The sequence below is a fragment of the Giraffa tippelskirchi genome, chromosome 14 (assembly GCF_054371585.1).
Source record: "Giraffa tippelskirchi isolate mGirTip1 chromosome 14, T2T-mGirTip1v1.2.pri, whole genome shotgun sequence".
NCBI classification, from domain to species: domain Eukaryota; kingdom Metazoa; phylum Chordata; class Mammalia; order Artiodactyla; family Giraffidae; genus Giraffa; species Giraffa tippelskirchi.
Window position 1 is genome coordinate 67,446,064 of NC_137288.1, and position 18,662 is coordinate 67,464,725.

The 18,662-nt window shown below is 40.3% G+C and overlaps 1 protein-coding gene across 24 annotated transcripts in view; it reads left to right on the forward strand.

Annotated features, from left to right (window-relative positions):
• Window positions 1–18,662, forward strand: part of WDR7 (WD repeat domain 7) — a 373,254-nt gene that overhangs the window by 295,999 nt on the left and 58,593 nt on the right. For 20 of the 24 annotated variants that reach the window (XM_081562306.1, XM_081562297.1, XM_081562301.1 and 17 more), the window contains one exon: window positions 3,824–3,923. In XM_081562306.1, the coding sequence (XP_081418432.1) occupies window positions 3,824–3,923 (100 nt within the window). Of the gene's footprint in view, window positions 1–3,823; window positions 3,924–10,391; window positions 10,667–18,662 lie in introns of those variants that run through there. The other 4 variants (XM_081562322.1, XM_081562320.1, XM_081562319.1 and 1 more) reach the window with 2 other exon arrangements.

Sequence of the window (18,662 nt, forward strand, 5' to 3'; positions counted from 1 at the left end):
ACTATAACTAGCATAGTGATTTGGACTTCTTACACCATTAACCTTTGTACTGCTGTATTCTCTTTGATTGGACCCTGTTTGTGTATGCATACATTCAACAAAACATAAAGTTTCTGATGTTGGAAAACAATAAACAAAAAATTATTGTATAATCTCAAAGGGATGACAAGTACAGTAAAGAAAAACTAGGGTCCTGGACTAAAGGGTAGTGGAGGAATGGCTGCTGTATTAAATAAGCTGGATGGCTCATAAAGGCCATCCTTATCAAGATAACCCTGGAACAGAGACCTGAATGAAGTGAGGGCACAGACCCTGGGAAGATGAGATTTTCAAGCAGAAGGAGCAGCAAATGTTAAGCTCCAAAATGGATATACTCCTGCTATATTCACGAAAGTATAAGGAGATCAGTATGGTCAGAGTAGACCAAGCAAAGAGGAGAAGAGATAAAGTCCGAGAGGTGTAGGGCCAGGGTCTTGAAGGAGGGTTGTGAACATTCTAGAGAGGTGATTTGATTTATGGCTGAAAAGGACCACTCTGGATGTGCATGGACAGTGCTGAAAACATGGAAATCAGGGACCTTAAACTTTTTGCATGATGACCACCCTAGCCCCAGCAAGAGATACATTTTGCAACATTACATTGGAGAACTGGTTCCAGGAGAAGAGTAGTCTGGGGGCAAGGTGGGCTCTAGAAACCCTCAGCAGAGAGACGGTCACTGCAGCCAGTCCCCAGAGTGAGCACTTGGGAAGTGAATGCACATGTACCTTGGATTTCTGCTGTTAAAAGAGAGACCATTAAAGAAAGAAAAAGTTTAACAAGAAATCCAAAGATTAAAAACATGCCATGAGACCTTCACTATCCAGAATTCTTTCAGATATTTTAGGAGTGTTAGTCTGGTAGTAAATTGCAAAGAATGAAAAATGCAGACCTGTAATATATGGTCCTTTCAGGCAGACTAAAGATTTGATACCAAGAATAGATTTGGTCTTTTTTTCTCCCATAAATAATGGTGTTTGTAGGTGATATAGAAATATGAGGTTGATACCCAGAGTGTAGAAAATGGTCAATGTAATAAAAACTTTTTTTTTAGATTCGGATTTAACTAAGTAAAATTTTGTCAACATAAATGTATTTTACCAACGGATTGTTTTTAAGAGGATTATTTTGAGGGGCAGTTATATTTACGTTTCGCAGAAGTGTTGGAGCAATACAACTCTTGCATCTGTGCAAAGTTTAATAACAGATAACAAAATACCTCTGGAAATGTTATTTTCCTGTGGCTGTTAACCTGCACAGAATAGATATTTGTTAAACATTTGTTAAATATTATATTCCGTGTTACTCTAATAGGATTTAAATTGTGTGGGCTTAGGTGTGTTTAGATGTGGTGTAAATATAGGCATACATATAGATACATAGTTATGCTCCTTCTTAGACCACAGTAATTATTGAATAATAAAATAGTAAGCATTTTAAAGCTCTTCTATAACCCTATATGCGAGACAGAATAAGAGACACAGATGCATAGAACAATTTTATGGACTCTGAGGGAGAAGGTGAGGGTGGGACGTTCTGGGAGAATAGCATTGAAACATGTATATTATCATATGTGAAACAGAACACCATTCCATGTTCGATGCATGAGACAAGGGCTCAGGGCCAGGGCAATGGGATGACCCAGAGGGATGGGATGGGGAGGGAGGTGGGTGGGGGGTCCAGGAAGGGGAACACATGTAAACCCATGGCTGATTCATGTCAATGTATGGCAAAAACTACTACAATATTGTAAAGTAATTAGCCCCCAACTAAAATAAATAAATTTATTTAAAAAAATAAATAAATAAATAAAATATGAAAAAAAAATAAATAAAGCTCTTCTAAATATCTTTTCTCTTTTAGTGTGGAAACATTAAATTTTGAATGCTGATTGTTGGTTCTCACCTTTTCTACTGAGGGACAGTGGTAGAATGCTTTAGACAAGAAAGATTTTTAAAGAAAGTTTTTATTCACCTCTCAGTAGGGGGAGAGCCTCCAGTCCCCTTCCTTCCCTCAAACCTGTATGCGCAAGAGAACATCCCATGCCGGAGCCCAGCACAACCCCGCAGGACATCCTAGAGTAGTGTCTTTCACATGACTAGAAATAGAGCATTTATCTTCCACTAAAGAGGAAGAAAATTGCCTTGCTGGGTGGGGCTTAGAGATCGGACAGAAGTACTGCTGAATAAGTATCAAACAAAAAGTTTCAACACTTAATAGCCTGTTTTCCAGATTTATAAAATGTGTATGAGTGTCATAAAGTCTGATAATGCCAAAATGGCTTTGTCAGACTGTCCCTGGTTTTTAAATGCTCACAAATATCTCCCCTCTCCTCTCTCTCTCTCTCTCTCTCTCTCTCTCTCTCTCTCTCTCGGCCTCTTACCATTGGTTTTTTAACTCTGTATCAATCTCAAGAAAGAATTAGACAAATGCTACTTCTTGTCTGTCATCTGTTTTTCCTCCCCTCTCCTATGTTTTAAAAAAAATAACAGAAAATTTAGATTGGTAGCAGAGAATCAAAGAGAAAAAAGGCAAGGACTATATAGTAAAATTGATGGAATGTCCTCAGTACTCTTGCCTGGAAAATCCCATGGACGGAGGAGCCTGGTAGGCTGCAGTCCATGGGGTCGCTAAGAGTCAGACACGACTGAGTGACTTCACTTTCACTTTTCACTTTCATGCATTGGAGAAGGAAATGGCAACCCACTCCAGTGTCTTGCCTAGAGAATCCCAGGGACGGGGGAGCCTGGTGGGCTGCCGTCTATGGGGTCGCACAGAGTCGGACACGACTGAAGCGACTTAGCAGCAGCAGCAGCAGCAGCCTCAGAAATATTGAGAGTAAGCCACTAATTTATCTGGGTAAGTCTCACTGAGACAATAGGACTGGATAATGGGAAGGCATATTGGAAACTCTTTGGGGACATCAAAGCATACCTTATTTACACTTCTAATCATTTTTATTCTTGCCTTCCCGGGCTCTAGCCATATGGCTATTAAATCATGACAAAGCAAAGATCAGGAATTCAAATACTTACTCAAGTCATGAAAATTAATCCAGAAAAATAAACAAAAGTAAATCAACCTTTTACAACCTTCAAAGCATCCTCCCTAAATCCTATTTTCATGCAATGCCAAATTACCAAATATGCTTATTTATGTTACCAACAGGCGCAATTATCGTTTAGATAAACTGATAAATGTGGAAACTCTAGAGAATTTGCCAGATAACTTTTTTTGGTGAATAACGTTCTAATTTCATTTAAAATTACTGATATGAACATTTAAGCATAATGTGTTTAATATGCTGTTTTTTTATGATTGTTCTGCTAAAAAATATTTTTCATTCCTTAATACCATAATAAACCATGAAAACATAATTAGATTGAATATGTAAGCCTTTTCATCTTTTCTATTTCTGTTCAATAGAAATATTTGCATAATAGTCACTGTAGCAAAACTGAGTTTTCATGTTTAATCTTTTTTGTTTTTGACCCTTACTTCTTATTTCAAAATTCAAGGATGTTTGTAATTATAAAGTTGTTTTCTATTGAAAATAATCATTAACAGGCCTAAGTGGTATTCTGCATCATTTTTCTTTCAGTTGATTTTAAGAATTACTACAACAAAGCATTTTTGAAAAAGCTCCATCTGTTAATTATGGATATACTTATTTAACAATATTTATCGGAACTGGCTTTAATCTTCAGAATGTGTTGCTATCCACTTCGACGTGCAGGTCATCTCACCTGGTTTTTCATTTTCGCTGTTGTTTAAATGTTCAATCCAGGTTCTACATGGTCAGCTATTACGAGCGGAATCACAGAATAGCCGTTGGAGCTCGCCATGGTTCAGTGGCCCTGTACGACATTCGGACTGGAAAATGTCAGGTAAATAAATCATTGTGACTTCCTCTCCATAAAGTCCGCAGGTTATTGAAAGGAGTGAGAGGCCAGCACTTCACCAGTTGACGTGCTGAGCGGCGGGAACATTATGGATAATGCTAAAGGGATCAATAGTTTAATGAAGGACTCAGAATATAGAGCCCTACTGTCTTTATTCACTGGGAATGAAGGGCTGCCGCAGACTGCTCATATCGGAGCCCTGAGTAAGGTGGTGCTACTCACAAACCACTTTGCAGTAAATCTTTTCTTCCTTTAAACAAAGTTTTCTGATTTTCTTATTCTTATCATGTATTTTGTTGGGAAAAAAAAATGTGATGATACATTATCTTGATTAATGGCTAAACGATAATTCATTTTCTAAGTAAAATGAGATCTTTAGCAATTTGGGGACATATTCTACTCAGTTCAAGAAAGGCAGAAATCACAATGGCATTTGGTGTGGTTCTGGAAGAAGGAGGCCAAGGCTCTATTTGAAACAATATATTCCTTCTTATGGTTTGATAACTTCCTATGCTTTTATACAGCTTTATTATTGATGAGAAGTTCGTCTGGGTCTTGATCCTGACCACTCGGTTCTCCAAGTGTGTGCCACTTGGGTAGATGGAGCACGTCTGGCCCCCCTCGACGTCGAAGTGATCAGTCTCTTTATCCCAGAGTCACCCTGTTAGTTAATAGCAAAAACAAAGCTAGTGGGCTCCATCCTGATCATGGTAGATTTGTAGTGTTCACTGATATATAATCCCAAGTCATCATCCCTTGTCTTTCACTGTAGCAGTTATCAGTGCTAATGTATTCAATCATATTAGGAATTGTATTCAACCATAATATTGATATATTCAACTGTTAGGAATTTTCAGAAGGAATATGAAGAAATACATCAAGTAGCTAAATTTTAAATTGCCTCTTGAGTTTAATAAACTATTAATTAATTCTCCAAAAGCTTCTCTGGCAGCTTTCCATAAAATAGTTCTAACAGATGGTAACAGATTGGCAGTAAAAGTTTCAGGGGTCAGACAAGTTTAGGGGGTATCGTTCAAACTTAAAACATTTCTTTATGCAGGCCTTCTCAGAGGCCCTAATGCGTGAGTGTCCACTGTGTATTTCCTGTGAGTGTGCACCATTGGCCACACTGATGTAACTATTGAATTTCTTTTGTGTGATTTTTTTTTAAGACATTAACTCCTCGTTGGTGACTGTATTGCTTTACCCTGAGCTCTCACTTTAAGCAATGAAACCACTATGAATACTTGCTTTAAAAATCAAGTTACACATTGTCTGTAACATTTTCCTCGTGAGAGACAGAGTGTCCAAGCATCATTTTCAGAATCAGTTGTTAAATGTTGGAGTTCAGTTGACCCTGAACATCGCTGGAGTTAGCGATGCAGTGATGCAGTGGTAGTTGTAGAGTCAGTCATGTCCGACTCTTTGCGACCCCGTGGATTATCTGTCCAGGCTCCTCTGTCCATGGGATTCTCCAGGCAAGAACACTAGAGTGGGCAGCATTCCCTTCTCCATGGAATCTTCCCAACCCAGGGATCAAACCCAGGTCTCCTATACTGCAGGCAGATTCTTTACCATCTGAACCACCAGGGAAGCTCCACATGTAACTTACAGTTGACCCGCCGTATCCCCGGTTCTGCGTCTGGGGATTCAGACAACGCTGGATGGTGCAGAGCTGTCATAAGGACTAGGAATCAAGTTTGAGTGGACTTATGCGGTTTAAGCCCGTGTTGCTCAAGGGTCAACTGTATATTATTATTAGCCAGCTTGAGAGAAATAAGCCACAAGCATCAACAAGGTGAAGACAAAAAGAATTGAACAAAGTGATCTTTTCAAGCTTCTTTAAAATTGAAATGAGGAAACCGTAGAGAGGACACTGTTGCCACCAACAGAGAGAAGAATGAGGCATTGACATCACACCCAGAGAAGTGAAGGAAGGAGCGCGGTGAAGAGCTGATGAGGAAGGAGCAGACCGTCCTGAGCACACAGCTCCTGACAGGTTTTCCTCCTGCGTGGTCACAGCCACGATCTTAATTAACATGCGAAAAGCATGGGTACTTTGACTATCTTATTCTTTTTAATAAAATTATTTGAGAAACACTCATCAATCAATGACATTCTTTCCTAACAGAAATTTGTAACGTCACTCATATTTCGTTTTATTTTCCATGCCTTATTTTACTGCATTTCGACATTTCAGTGTCCCTGTGATATTTTTCTACTTCAGCTTCTTGATTTTGATATCCCAGTTGTCATTAGTGTTGTACGATGGAATAACCTTTACCTTCCAGTGCGGTGTGAAAGGGAAGGTTACCCTTTCCTCTCATCTTTCAGGGCATGAAAACAAAGCTAAATCTCTAAAATCAATCTTAACTGCTTTTGCCAGTTACCAGTTTTATCCAGTGACAATGAGCTCTTAAGGAATAGGGATTCTCTTAATTCCTTTATGGTATTATTGTTGTAGTGTTTGAAATAAGTGAGTCAACAGTTGAAACAGAATACACGGGTAGAGTTGGCATGTTTAGAAATGGCATTTTAGAGGTGAGTCAGAGGACCTGGAATTTTGAACTAGGAATGCAGTGAAATATTTTTTGAATTAGCTATTGAAATCCATGAACAGAGAGAGTGGGACAATTTTACTAACGTTGAGCAAAGACATAAGATATGACATAAAAGATGTAGAAGGGATAATTAGTAAATTCACTGGGCTCCAGGGGTAGGTTCCAGTTAGATGGAAATACAAGGGGTGGCCACCTAAATGAGAGCCCCCCTACAGGAAGACGCGCTGTGGCCTGTCCGGGATGCCAGAGGCGAGGCAGCGTCCTTGGGCCCAGTGGGAGCACAGGAAAGGGAAAAGGGGCTCAGAGCGTACAGGGTCCCTGTCGTCCTTTGATGGGCTAGCAAGGGATAGACGCGGCAAGTCAAGTCTGTTTCCCTTATCTTTTGGCATTAGCGTCTATCTTTTTTTAAGATCAGTTTTCTTACAACCTCTTCTTCTCAATCTAGTACAGGTGATTATACAAAACTGCATATAAATATGCATTCAGTCTGGAATATGAACTTTACTCGTATTGAGTTTGCAAGCTATTGCCCAAATCTGCCTGCCACCTGTTTGAATGAGTAAAACTTTACTGGGACACAGCCACGCCATTCACCTAGAGATCGCGTGTGGCTGCTCTCACACTGCAGGGGCAGAACTGGGTGTCTGCAGCCAGCACAGACTGTGTATGGGCCACAAAGCCTCAAACATTTATTGTGTGGCCCTTTCCAGAAAAAATTTGCTGACCTCTGTCTTAGGTAATTAGTGAAGGAAGAGTTAACTCATTCAACTGAAAAGTGATCTAAAGAAGCATAGGGGCTTCTCTGGTGGTCCAGCAGCTAAGACTCCACCTGCCAATGCAGGAGACATGGGTTCGATCCCTGCTCCGGGAAGATCCCACATGCTGTGGGGCAATGAAGCCTGTCACCAAGCTGCTGAAGCCCGCGTGCCCTGCAACAAGGGCAGCCACGGCAAGGAGACCACGTACCGCAGCTAGGGGGAGTAGCCCCGCTCGCTGCCACTAGAAAAAGCCACGCAGAGCAGTGAAGATGCAGTACAGCCAAAAATTTAAAACTAAATAAAATTAAATTTTTAAATGTACAGTAATATATTGGAGAAGAACAAAGAGAAACTAACTGTGGAGAATTTTAAAGGTAAACCTTGAGACCTCAAAATGTTTGTAGATATATATATATATATATATATATATATATATATATATGTAAAGCAAACATCAGTAAGTGCTTAAAAAATATTAGCTATCATAATTATTATTTAGTTATTAGTTAAATAAGACAAAATCAACCCCAGACTTTTCTCTCCTACTTAGGTGTACATGATTTCATCCTAGCTATATCTGTTACAAGTTCTTTTTTAGGATTTTGTTGTAGTTGTTGCTCTTTATTCCAAACAATTTGATTAATCTTAAATGTAGAATGAGTAGATCATCAAACCAAGTGTTTAACAAAGTTAAGATTGTACTTATTGACCTGTCCTCAACCAACCATATTTAATGATTATTCTTCATCTATCCTGATTTTTGCATAGCATTAATCTGTTGTCCTGCTAATATACTTTTAAGTAATTTTTTGAAATCATTACAAATATTACTTTTCATGTTACTGCTATATTAAAATTTTTCTGAGTAAAGCTGATATTTAAATACGGTATTCCCAACTGCCAGCACATCTCAGTTTTTGGCCTATCTGTTTGCATATATTTAAAGTCTTATATTAATCAGCCCCCACTGAATGTTTCTCAAGGACTTTGTTACTGTGTAATTTGCCACATCTGTTTTCTTCAGCATCGTCTCTAAGATACAAAAGGTGGGGTCAGCGAGTCAGTCGTCTTATGATTCTTACTCAGTTTCTCATTGGTCAGCATAATTTTCATTGTGGTTTCTCTTGCTTTCAACAGGCATAGCTGTGAATGTTCTCATTCTCTCTTATTTGCATGTCATTTATTCTTTACCCTTTCATTACTTAGCCTCTCATCCCAGTGGCTTCTCTTACTGCACAGCACAGGCTCCAGAGCACAGGCTCTGTAGTTGTGGCCCACGGGCTTTTAGTTGCTCCATGGCAAGTGGACTCTTCCCAGACCAGGGATCGAACCTGTGTCCCCATCACTGGCAGGCGGATTCTTACGTACTGTACCACCGGGGACGTCCACAGAAGGACTCTTGAGCTGCAGTTATTCTCGTAAAGAAATGAAGTTCCACCGCTGGCCTCATTTTATTTATAAAAAATAAAAATAATTTTATGGTAACTCTTCTCTGTATCAGACACTGAATTATGTGCAAGGGATAAAGATAAATGTAAACTGTTTCTTATAAAATCCCTCCAAGGAATTTATACTCTGGACCAGAAAACAGAGGGCTTCCCAGGTGGTACTAGTGGTAAAGAGCCAGCCTGCCAATGCAAGAGACATAAGAGAAGAAGGTTTGATCCCTGGGGCCAGCAAGATCCCTTGGAGAAGGAAATGGCAACCCACTCCAGTACTCTTGCCTTGAGAATCCCATGGACAGCGGAGCCCGGTGGGCTACAGTCCATGGGGTCGCAGAGTCGGACCCTGCTGAAGTGACTTAGCACGCGTGCACTATAAGACAGGCATGACCCAGAGCGGAAGTACTGTGATTGTCCCTTCCAGCAGAGTGGGCTAAAGCATGGGGGAGGGGAACAGAGGAGGAGCACAGGCCGGGATTTGTTTAGGTGTCTAGAGAGAATGGTCTGATAGGGCTCTCTAGAGGAGAAGACATCGGAGCTGAGCCATCAACTAGAGCCAGGAAGGGAAGGAGAGGGCCGTGATTCCAGGCAGATGACACAACATCCACAAAGGCAAGAGGGGGAAGACATGTAGCAAAAGCAAGTTTATCAAAACCTGAGAGATGTGCTCCCCATTGTATGTATGTGAGTGGTTCATGTTATAGCAAAAGCATTACACTGGGAACTGCACAAATCTCAGGTGAAAAACAGCCATTCCAATAGATAAGTAGAGACACTGCTTCTCTGTGCTTTTTTTTTGGTGGGGGGGAGCGGGGGTGCTGTGTAGTTTGTGGGATCTTAGTTCCCTGACCTGGAATCAAACCTGTGCCCCTGCAGTGGCAGCACAGAGTCCTAACCGCTACACCACTGGGGAATTCCCTCTATGTCTTATCGGAAGCTAACTCAGTAATGTGGATTTTATAAATAAAATTTACATGGTGTTAGCAAAATGTAAGCAAAGAACTGAATGCTGGCATTTTCCATAGACAGTCGTTTTAGGAAAACGGGGCGTGGCAAGATGTGAAAATGTTGTCAGCATGGGATTCAAAGCATTCTGACGAAAGTGAAAGTGTTAGTCACTCAGTCTTGCCCAGCTCTTTGCGACCCCATGGACTGCAGGCTCCTCTGTCCATGGGATTCTCCAGTCAAGAATACTGGAGTGGGTTGCCATTACCTTCTCCAGGGGATCTTCTCAACCCAGGGACTGAACCCTGGTCTCCCGCTTTGCAGGCAGGTTCTTTACTGCCTGAGCCACTAGGGAAGTCCTAGTTTTCTCTAAAGCACTGATTCTGGTGAGCACTCTAAGGTTACTACATATTGCAAGGAAGCCAGTGTTCAGGCTCGACAGCAGTGTCAGCAAACACACTTACATGAATAGAAGTTTGGAGACCAATGTCTTTTTCTATCTAAAAATAACAAAGATTTTACTTCTAGTTAGGAGGAGCAATGGCCCTTAGGGGTTTGGTGGACAGTAAGACTGATGTTTCTTTATGGCAGAGTTTTGAAGCTTCAGGCACAGTTTTCACTGAGCAGAAGTCTATAACGCTTATACATCAAGGGCACTTATGTGATGATTGCAAAAATTGCAGTGAGAATTGACTACAGTGTTTAGTCAGGCCGACATTTTAGGCATTTTCTTCCTGTTCTTTTCAGCAGCTGGTTTTATGGCAGGTGCTTCCTATGACATTCAGGAGCAGCAACCAGAAATTCGGCATCAGGGATGATAATAAGATGAACAGTTGAAGAAGACAATGGTTTTCTGACGCCCTGTTGAAGAATTACCCAACAAGCTTCCCGTTTTAAAAACGAAGTGCTATTTAGAGAAGAACCTCTAGGAAGAGAAAGAGATACACATAACAATGCTTGCAATTAGACCATCATTTACCCTGAAAGTTTAAAATTTTTTAAAGAATTATTTCAATGGAGAACCTACAGGTGTATTTTTCTGTCATCTCTCCGCCCCATCACTCACTGAGTGTTTCTGAAATCCATGTTATACTTTGAATGGTAATATTTAAGGTTTTTACACCGAGGAAAAAAAATTAATTCTTGGTAATATCTACAGTTGGAAATATGTGAAACAGTTTGTTTCCAAACACAACAGTTATTACAAGCATTTCAACATCTTTGTAAAAGCATTGTTTCCCAAAATTCACATTTTATCTACATTTCTCAATGCCATTTAATTTCCTTCCTAACCTTTTTATTTTTCCTATCAATACATAAAAAATGAGAATATTGACATGTGTCTATAGATAGATATATTTATAGATTCTATATATATTTTATCCAGAAAATTCAAAAACACAAGGTGGGAGAATCACAGTGCAGTGAATTTGTTCTGGATTCAGTGCCTTGTATTCTTTATATCCACTTTTGATATATAAAATACTTAAAATCTTATATATTTGCTCAGTCATGTCTGACGCTTTGTGACCCCATGGACTGTAGCCCACCAGGCTCCTCTGTCCATGGAATTCTCCAGGCAAGAATACTGGAGTGGGTGGCCATTCCCTTCTCCAGGAGATCTTCCCCACCCCGATATTGAACCCAGGCCTCCTACACTGCAGGTGGATTCTTTACTGTCTGAGCCACCAGGGAAGCCCAGTTTAGGCATAGAGGGGAGTTTTTAAATAAAGGAACTATGGAGCTTTTGGAAAGATTTAATACTTAGGATATTTTATTTGCAAAATAATAGAAGGCACGAAAGAGACTTTCAATTAAAGAATCTACTATTTCATGTAACAAAACATCTAGAGGTAGCTGGTGAAGTGAGCAGTCAGTGGTATTGTGAAGGACCCTCCCTTCTTCACTGTGTTCAGAGTGTTGGTCTCTTTGGCTAGACCACTTCAGGGTATATGATGTGCTGCAGCACCAGCAACCTATGCAGAGGATACCATCCAGAGGCCAAAAGGAGAAGATTTTAAAGCAAATAGGCCATCTGAGAAAGCCTGTTCTCACGCCTCAGTTGACCAAGATTGCATCACATACCCATTTTTAAACCTGTTGCTGGCAAAGAGAATGAAGTTATGGTGATCTGGCCCTTGGAGTGATGTAAGATGAGATAAACAGGAAGGAAGGTTGATGGGATCTGGGTTTGGGGCCTGCCCTTCTACCTACCATCTTTGAGGCCTTGAACAAGTTACTAGATTTCTTTCCTTGCCGGGAAATTAGGGGCATAATTTTAGGCCCTTTTAAAGATTAATTAAACTAACATAAGACATTTAGTTTCATGATTATTGCAGTCTCATTAAATGGTAGTGGTGGGTTGATTCATGGTCATCTTTAATCTCCAATTTTGAGTTTATGAATTTGAAAGAGTCTTTTTGATGTAAGAACAAAACTCGTAATGGGAAATATGTTCCAGCAAAGTAGACTAATAGTATGATGACTTTAGAAGAATCAGCTTCCCCTTTTCTTGGAACAGAAACAGTGAACTGGAATGCTGAAGTGCTTGACAAGGCTCACGAGATCCAGCTGTGGTCCCTTGCCATGTTCTGTCCAAAGCCAAGGGCCCCTTCCCTTCATCACTCGAGAGGGAGAGGACTGCCCTTGATAACCTCATACTGTCCCTGTCCCCTCCCGGCCTGATTGAGCTTGTGCTCCAGTTTCAGGGCTGTTAAGCTTCAGAGCTATTAAGCAGATGCATTTGAAGACAGAGTAGACCCTTAGAAGTAATGTGCACTACTCCTCTGAATGTTTGATTGTTTAAGTAATTCTGCTCTTCCCTAAAGTCACATCTTAATCGAGTCTATTCATTAATGCAGTGAGAGGCACTGGAAGCATAGTTTACTTTAAGACAAATGTCAAGAGTAAGGAAACATCTGTATAATGCCCACAATACCAAATTCAGTGCTTTTTTCTCATATATATGAGAGTGGCCCTTTGTAGCCGTAAGAAAGCCAGCTGCCGTGAGCCTCTTGAATTTCTCTGGGTGAACATTCCAGTGTATAGCATCGTTACTCTATTGCTGTAATTTATGTAAATATGTTGCCAGAGATGAATTAAAACTTATCATTGTAAATCTACAAGGATACAGCTATAACTCACACAGATTTATTACCTGTAGACATGTATATCAGGCCTCTGGAATTACAACTTATGCTGTAGACAGAGGTTAAAGAAGAAGGTAACAACTTACATGCCATTATACATTTCCAGCAGTTTGTCATTTGTCAGTAGTGGTGTGAATACAAAAGACAGCAGGTGGACCATCTTTCAAACAACACAGTCTAATTGGCAAATTTCAGAAATTACGCCAAACAAAAGATACCAAAAGAGAAGTCAGAAAACTTAGTATTAGACCCAGATAATAAGTTCATTACTTAAATTCTGTGAGCCTAAGTTTACTAGGTATAAGACTGGTTTTTCAAAAACCTGTAATTCTACCCCCATAACACTTTGAGTGTTTTTTGTGAGGTAGCCATTTTTTCATTCATTCATTTAATAAACATTTACTGAGTGCCTACTGTATATCAGTTCAGTTCAGTCACTCAGTTGTGTCTGACTCTTTGCGACCCCATGGACTGCAGCACGGCAGGCTTTCATGTTCATCACCAACTCCTGGAGCTTGCTCAAACTCATGTCCATCAAGTTGCTGATGCCATCCAACCATCTCATCCTCTGTCGTCCCCTTCTCCTGCCTTCAATTTTTCCCAGCAGCAGGGTCTTTTCCAATGAGTCAGTTCTTTGCATCAGGTGGCCAAAGTATTGGAGGTGGCCAAAGTACTGGAGTTTCAGCATCAGTTCTTCCAATGAATATTCAGGACTGATTTCCTTTAGGATGGACTGGTTGGATCTCCTTGCTGTCCAAGGGACTCTCAAGAGTCTTCTCCAACACCACAGTTGAAAAGAATCAATTCTTCGGTGCTCAGCTTTCTTTAATAGTGCAACTCTCACATCCATACATGACTGCTGGAAACACCATAGCCTTGACTAGATGGACGTTTGTTGGCAAAGTAATGCCTCTGCTTTTTAATATGCAGTCTAGGTTGGTCATAGCATTTTTTCCAAGGAGCAAGCGTCTTTTCATTTCATGGCTGCAGTCACAAACTATCATGATTTTGGAGCTCAAGAAAATAAAGTCTGTCACTGTTTTCATTGTTTCCCCATCTATTTGCCATGAAGTGATGGGACTGGATGCCATGATCTTAGTTTTCTGAATGTTGAGATTTAAACCAACTTTATCACTCTCCTCTTTCACTTTCATCAAGAGACTCTTTAGTTCTTCGCTTTCTGCCATAAGTGTCGTGTCGTCTGCGTGTCTGAGGTTATTGATATTTCTCCCAGCAATCTTGATTCCAGCTTGTGCTTCATCCAGCCCAGAATTTCACACGATGTACTCTGCATATAAGTTAAATAAGAAGGGTAACAATATACAGTCTTGACATACTCCTTTCTCGATTTGGAACCAGTCTGGTTTTCCATATCCAGTTCTAACTGTTTCTTCTTAACCTGCATACAGATTTCTCAAGAGGCAGGTCAGGTGGTCTGGTATTCCCATCTCTTTCAGAATTTTCCACAGTTTGTTGTGATTCACGCAGGCAAAGGCTTTAGAGTAGTTGATGAAGCAAAAGTAGATGTTTTTCTGGAACTCGCTTACATTTTCGATGATCCAGTGGATGCTGGCAACTGATCTCTGGTTCCTCTGCCTTTTCTAAATATAGCTTGAACATCTGGACATGCATGGTTCACATATTGCTGAAGCCTGGCTTGGAGAATTTTGAGCATTACTTTGTTAGCGTGTGAGATAAGTGCAATTGTGTGGTAGTTTGAACATTCTTTGGCATTGCCTTTTCTAGAGATTGGAATGAAAACTGACCTTTTCCAGTCCTGTGGCCACTGCTAAATTTTCCAAATTTGCTGGCGTATTGAGTGCAACACTTTCACAGCATCATCTTTTAGGATTTGAAATAGCTTAACTGGAATTCCATCACCTCCACTAGCTTTGTTCATAGTGATGCTTCCTAAGGCCCACTTGACTTCGCATTCCAGGATGTCTGGCTCTAGATGAGTGATCACACCATTGTGGTTATCTGGGTCGTGAAGATCTTTTTTGTACAGTTCTTCTGTGTATTCTTGCCACCTCTTCTTAATATCTTCTCCTTCTGTTAGGTCCATACCATTTCTGTCCTTTATTGTGGCCATCTTTGCATGAAATGTTCCCTTGATATCTCTAATTTTCTTGAAGAGATCTCTAGTCTTTCCCATTCTGTTGTTTTCCTCTATTTCTTTGCATTGATCACTGAGAAAGGCTTTCTTATCTCTCCGTGCTGTTCTTTAGAACTCTGCATTCAAATGGGTATATCTTTCCTTTTCTCCTTTGCCTGTAGCTTCTCTTCTTTTCTCAGCAATTTGTAAGGCTTCCTCAGACAACCAGTTTGCCTTTTTGTATTTCTTTTTTCTTGGGGATGGTCTTGATCCCTGTCTCCTGTACAATGTCATGAACCTCCGTCAATAGTTTTTCAGGCACTCTGTCTATCAGATCTAATCCCTTGAATCTATTTGTCAATTCTACTATATAATCGTAAGGGATTTGATTTAGGTCATATCTGAATGGTGTAGTGGTTTTCCCTACTTTCTTCAATTTCAGTCTGAATTTGGCAATAAGGAGTTCATGATCTGAGCCACAGTCAGCTCCAGGTCTTGTTTTTGCTGACTGTATACAGCTTCTCCGTCTTTGGCTGCAAAGAATATAATCAGTCTGATTTCGGTGTTGACCATCTGGTGATGTCCATGTGTAGAGTCTTCTCTTGTGTTGTTGGAAGAGGGTGTTTGCTATGACCAGTGCGTTCTTTCGGCAAAACTCTTGTTATCCTTTGACCTGCTTCATTTTGTACTCCCAAGACAAAATTTGCCTGTCACTCCAGGTATCTCTTAACTTCCTACTTTTGCATTCCAGTCCCCTATAATGAAAAGAACATCTTTTTTGTGTGTTAGTTCTAGAAGGTCTTGTAGGTCTTCATAGAACCATTCAACTTCAGCTTCTTCAGCATTACTGGCTAGGGCATAGACTTGAATTACTGTGATGTTGAATGGTTTGCCTTGGAAACTAACAGAGATCATTCTCTTGTTTTTGAGATTGCATCCAAGTACTGCCTTTCGGACTCTTTTGTTGACCATGATGGCTACTCCATTTCTTCTAAAGGATTCTTGCCCACGGTAGTAGATATAATGGTCATCTGAGTTAAATTCACCCATTCCAGTCCATCTTAGTTCACTAATTCCTAAAATGTCGATGTTCACTCTTGCCATCTCCTGTTTGACCACTTCTGATTTGCCTTGATTCATGGACCTAACAATCCAGGTTCCTACGCAGTATTGCTCTTTACAGCATCAGACTTTGCTTCTATCACCAGTCACATCCACAACTTGGTGTTGTTTTTGCTTTTGTTTTACTGTATATCAGGTACACATTAATTTTTAGGTTGAAAGAAATCCTTATTTTTGCAAAAAAGCAAAGTAAGGCTAGAAAGATGAGGTGTTTTACAGAAGGATATGAAAGGGCTTTGAAAATTGCAAATTTCTACAAGGGGAAATAATTATTACTTGTAATACTAAGCCAGTATTCTTTGCAGGATAATGTATTAATATTTGTGTTTAGTCTCCATGGATGGTTCTGTCTGTCTACAAGTTCCTTTCATATAAAATCACTGGGCATTTAGGGCTTCCCTGGTGACTCACTGGTAAAGAATCCACCTTCCAGTGCAGGAGATGAGGGTTTGAGCCCTGTTCCAGGAAGATCCCTTGGAGAAGGAAATGGCAACCCACTCCAGTATTCTTGCCTGGAAAATTCCATGCACAGAGGAGCCTAGCAGGCTACGGTCCCTAGGGTCGCAAAGAGTTGGACACAACGACTCAACAACAACAGCAACAAACTGGGCATTTAATATTGTTCTTTCCAAATGAGGTTACAGGTCAGAATCGTGTAGAAAATGTCAAAATAGATCCTCCTGCCTCAGCCCTTCTGAATTAGAATCTCTGAGGCAATGACCCAGATATCTACGTTTTAATAGGGTACTACCAGGTAATTCTAAGGCAAATTGGAGTTGAGAAACTGTGGGTTTACCAAACAAAATAACAGGTTATGTGAGGGATAAACAGTTTGAATTTAAGCCCCCATGGTTTAGAAAATCAAATGATTTTTAAATAAGGAAAAATAGTTTGTAGTAGATCTAGAATCATATAGACTAAAATGGAGCCTTAAGATAAGTGGAACTTGATCGGGGGTGGGAGTGTGGGGTATTACCATTGAGAAAGCAGTACAGAAATATGGAGGAAAGATTTAGGGGAGAAAACCCATCGTAATCCACCCCCCCCCAACGGAGATCTTACATTTATACATTACTTACTCACATGTATAACTATTTGTAGGTATTTGTAATCATAGTCTATACAACACTAGATTTGCTTTGAAATATTGCATGAAATCATAAAATTTTAGTTTGTGAGGTCTTAGTTATTCCTTCTATGCAGAAATTTCTCTGGCTGTGCTGAGCTAAGTTGAGGCCAGAATACCTAGATTTTCATATTGCACTTGAGAATTTTCTTGATATGTTAACCCATCCTGACAGAGCTTTAAGGAACTACTGTTGAGTATACATTCAGCCTCTTTTTCTCTCCAGAGTCCCCTTTCTGATGGCTTTTTTTCAAATTACAACAGGAAGGGGTATCTCTACCAGATAAAATCGTTAACAGAAAAGTTGCTTATGGAAGTCACCAGTGTCTTGTTAACCCCTTATAGCTTTGTCCCTAATGGGGAGTTTCCTCCAACTACTCAGATCCAGTAAACAATTCAAGATTTCACTCTCTCCAGATCTCTCTCACAATATGGTAGGGTCTTTCTCTTGCTACAGCATCCTTTCAGATTATTTATTAAGTTAATAAATTTTAAGTATTTGCTGTGTACCAGCTCCTGTGTTAGTGCTCAGTTCAGTCACTCAGTCGTGTCCGACTCTTTGCACAGCAGGCTTCCCTGTCCATCACCAACTCCTGGAATTTACTCAAACTCATGTCCGTTACATCAGTGATGCCATCCAACCATTTCATCCTCTGTCGTCCCCTTCTCCTCCTGCCTTCAATCTTTCCCAGCATCAGCGTCTTTTCAAATATGTCGGTTCTTTGCATCAGGTGGCCAAAGTATTGGAGTTTCAGCTTCAGCATCAGTCCTTTCAATGAATATTCAGGACTGATTTCCTTTAGGATGGACTGGTTGGCTCTCTTGCAGTCCAAGGGACTCTCAAGAGTCTCCTCCAACACCACAGTTCAAAAGCATCAATTCTTAAGCGCTCAGCTTTCTTTATAGCCCAACTCTCAAATCCAAACATGACCACTGGAAAAACCAAAGCTTTGACTAGATGGACTATTGTTGGCAAAGTAAAGTCCCTGCTTTTTAATATTCAGTCTAGGTTGGTCATAGCTTTTCTTCCAAGGAGCAAGCGTCTTTTAATTTCATGGCTGCAGTCACCATCTGCTGTGATTTTGGAGCCCAAAAAAGTAGTCTCTCACTGTTTTCATTGTTTCCCCATCTATTTGCCATGAAGTGATGGGACTGGATGCCGTGATCTTAGTTTCTGAATGTTGAGTTTTAGGCCAACTTTATCACTCTCCTCTTTCACTTTCATCAAGAGACTCTTTAGTTCTTCTTTGCTTTCTGCCATAAGTGTGGTGTTGTCTGCGTATCTGAGGTTATTGATATTTCTCCCGGCAATCTTGATTCCAGCTTGTGCTTCATCCAGCCTGGCATTTCACATGATGTATTCTGCAAAGAAGTTAAATAAGCAGGGTGACATTATATAGCCTTGATGTACTCCTTTCCCAATTTGGAACCAGTCTGTTGTTCCATGTCCTGTTCTAACTGTTGCTTCCTGACCTGCATACACATTTCTCAGGAGGCAAGTCAGGTAGTCTGGTATTCCCATCTCT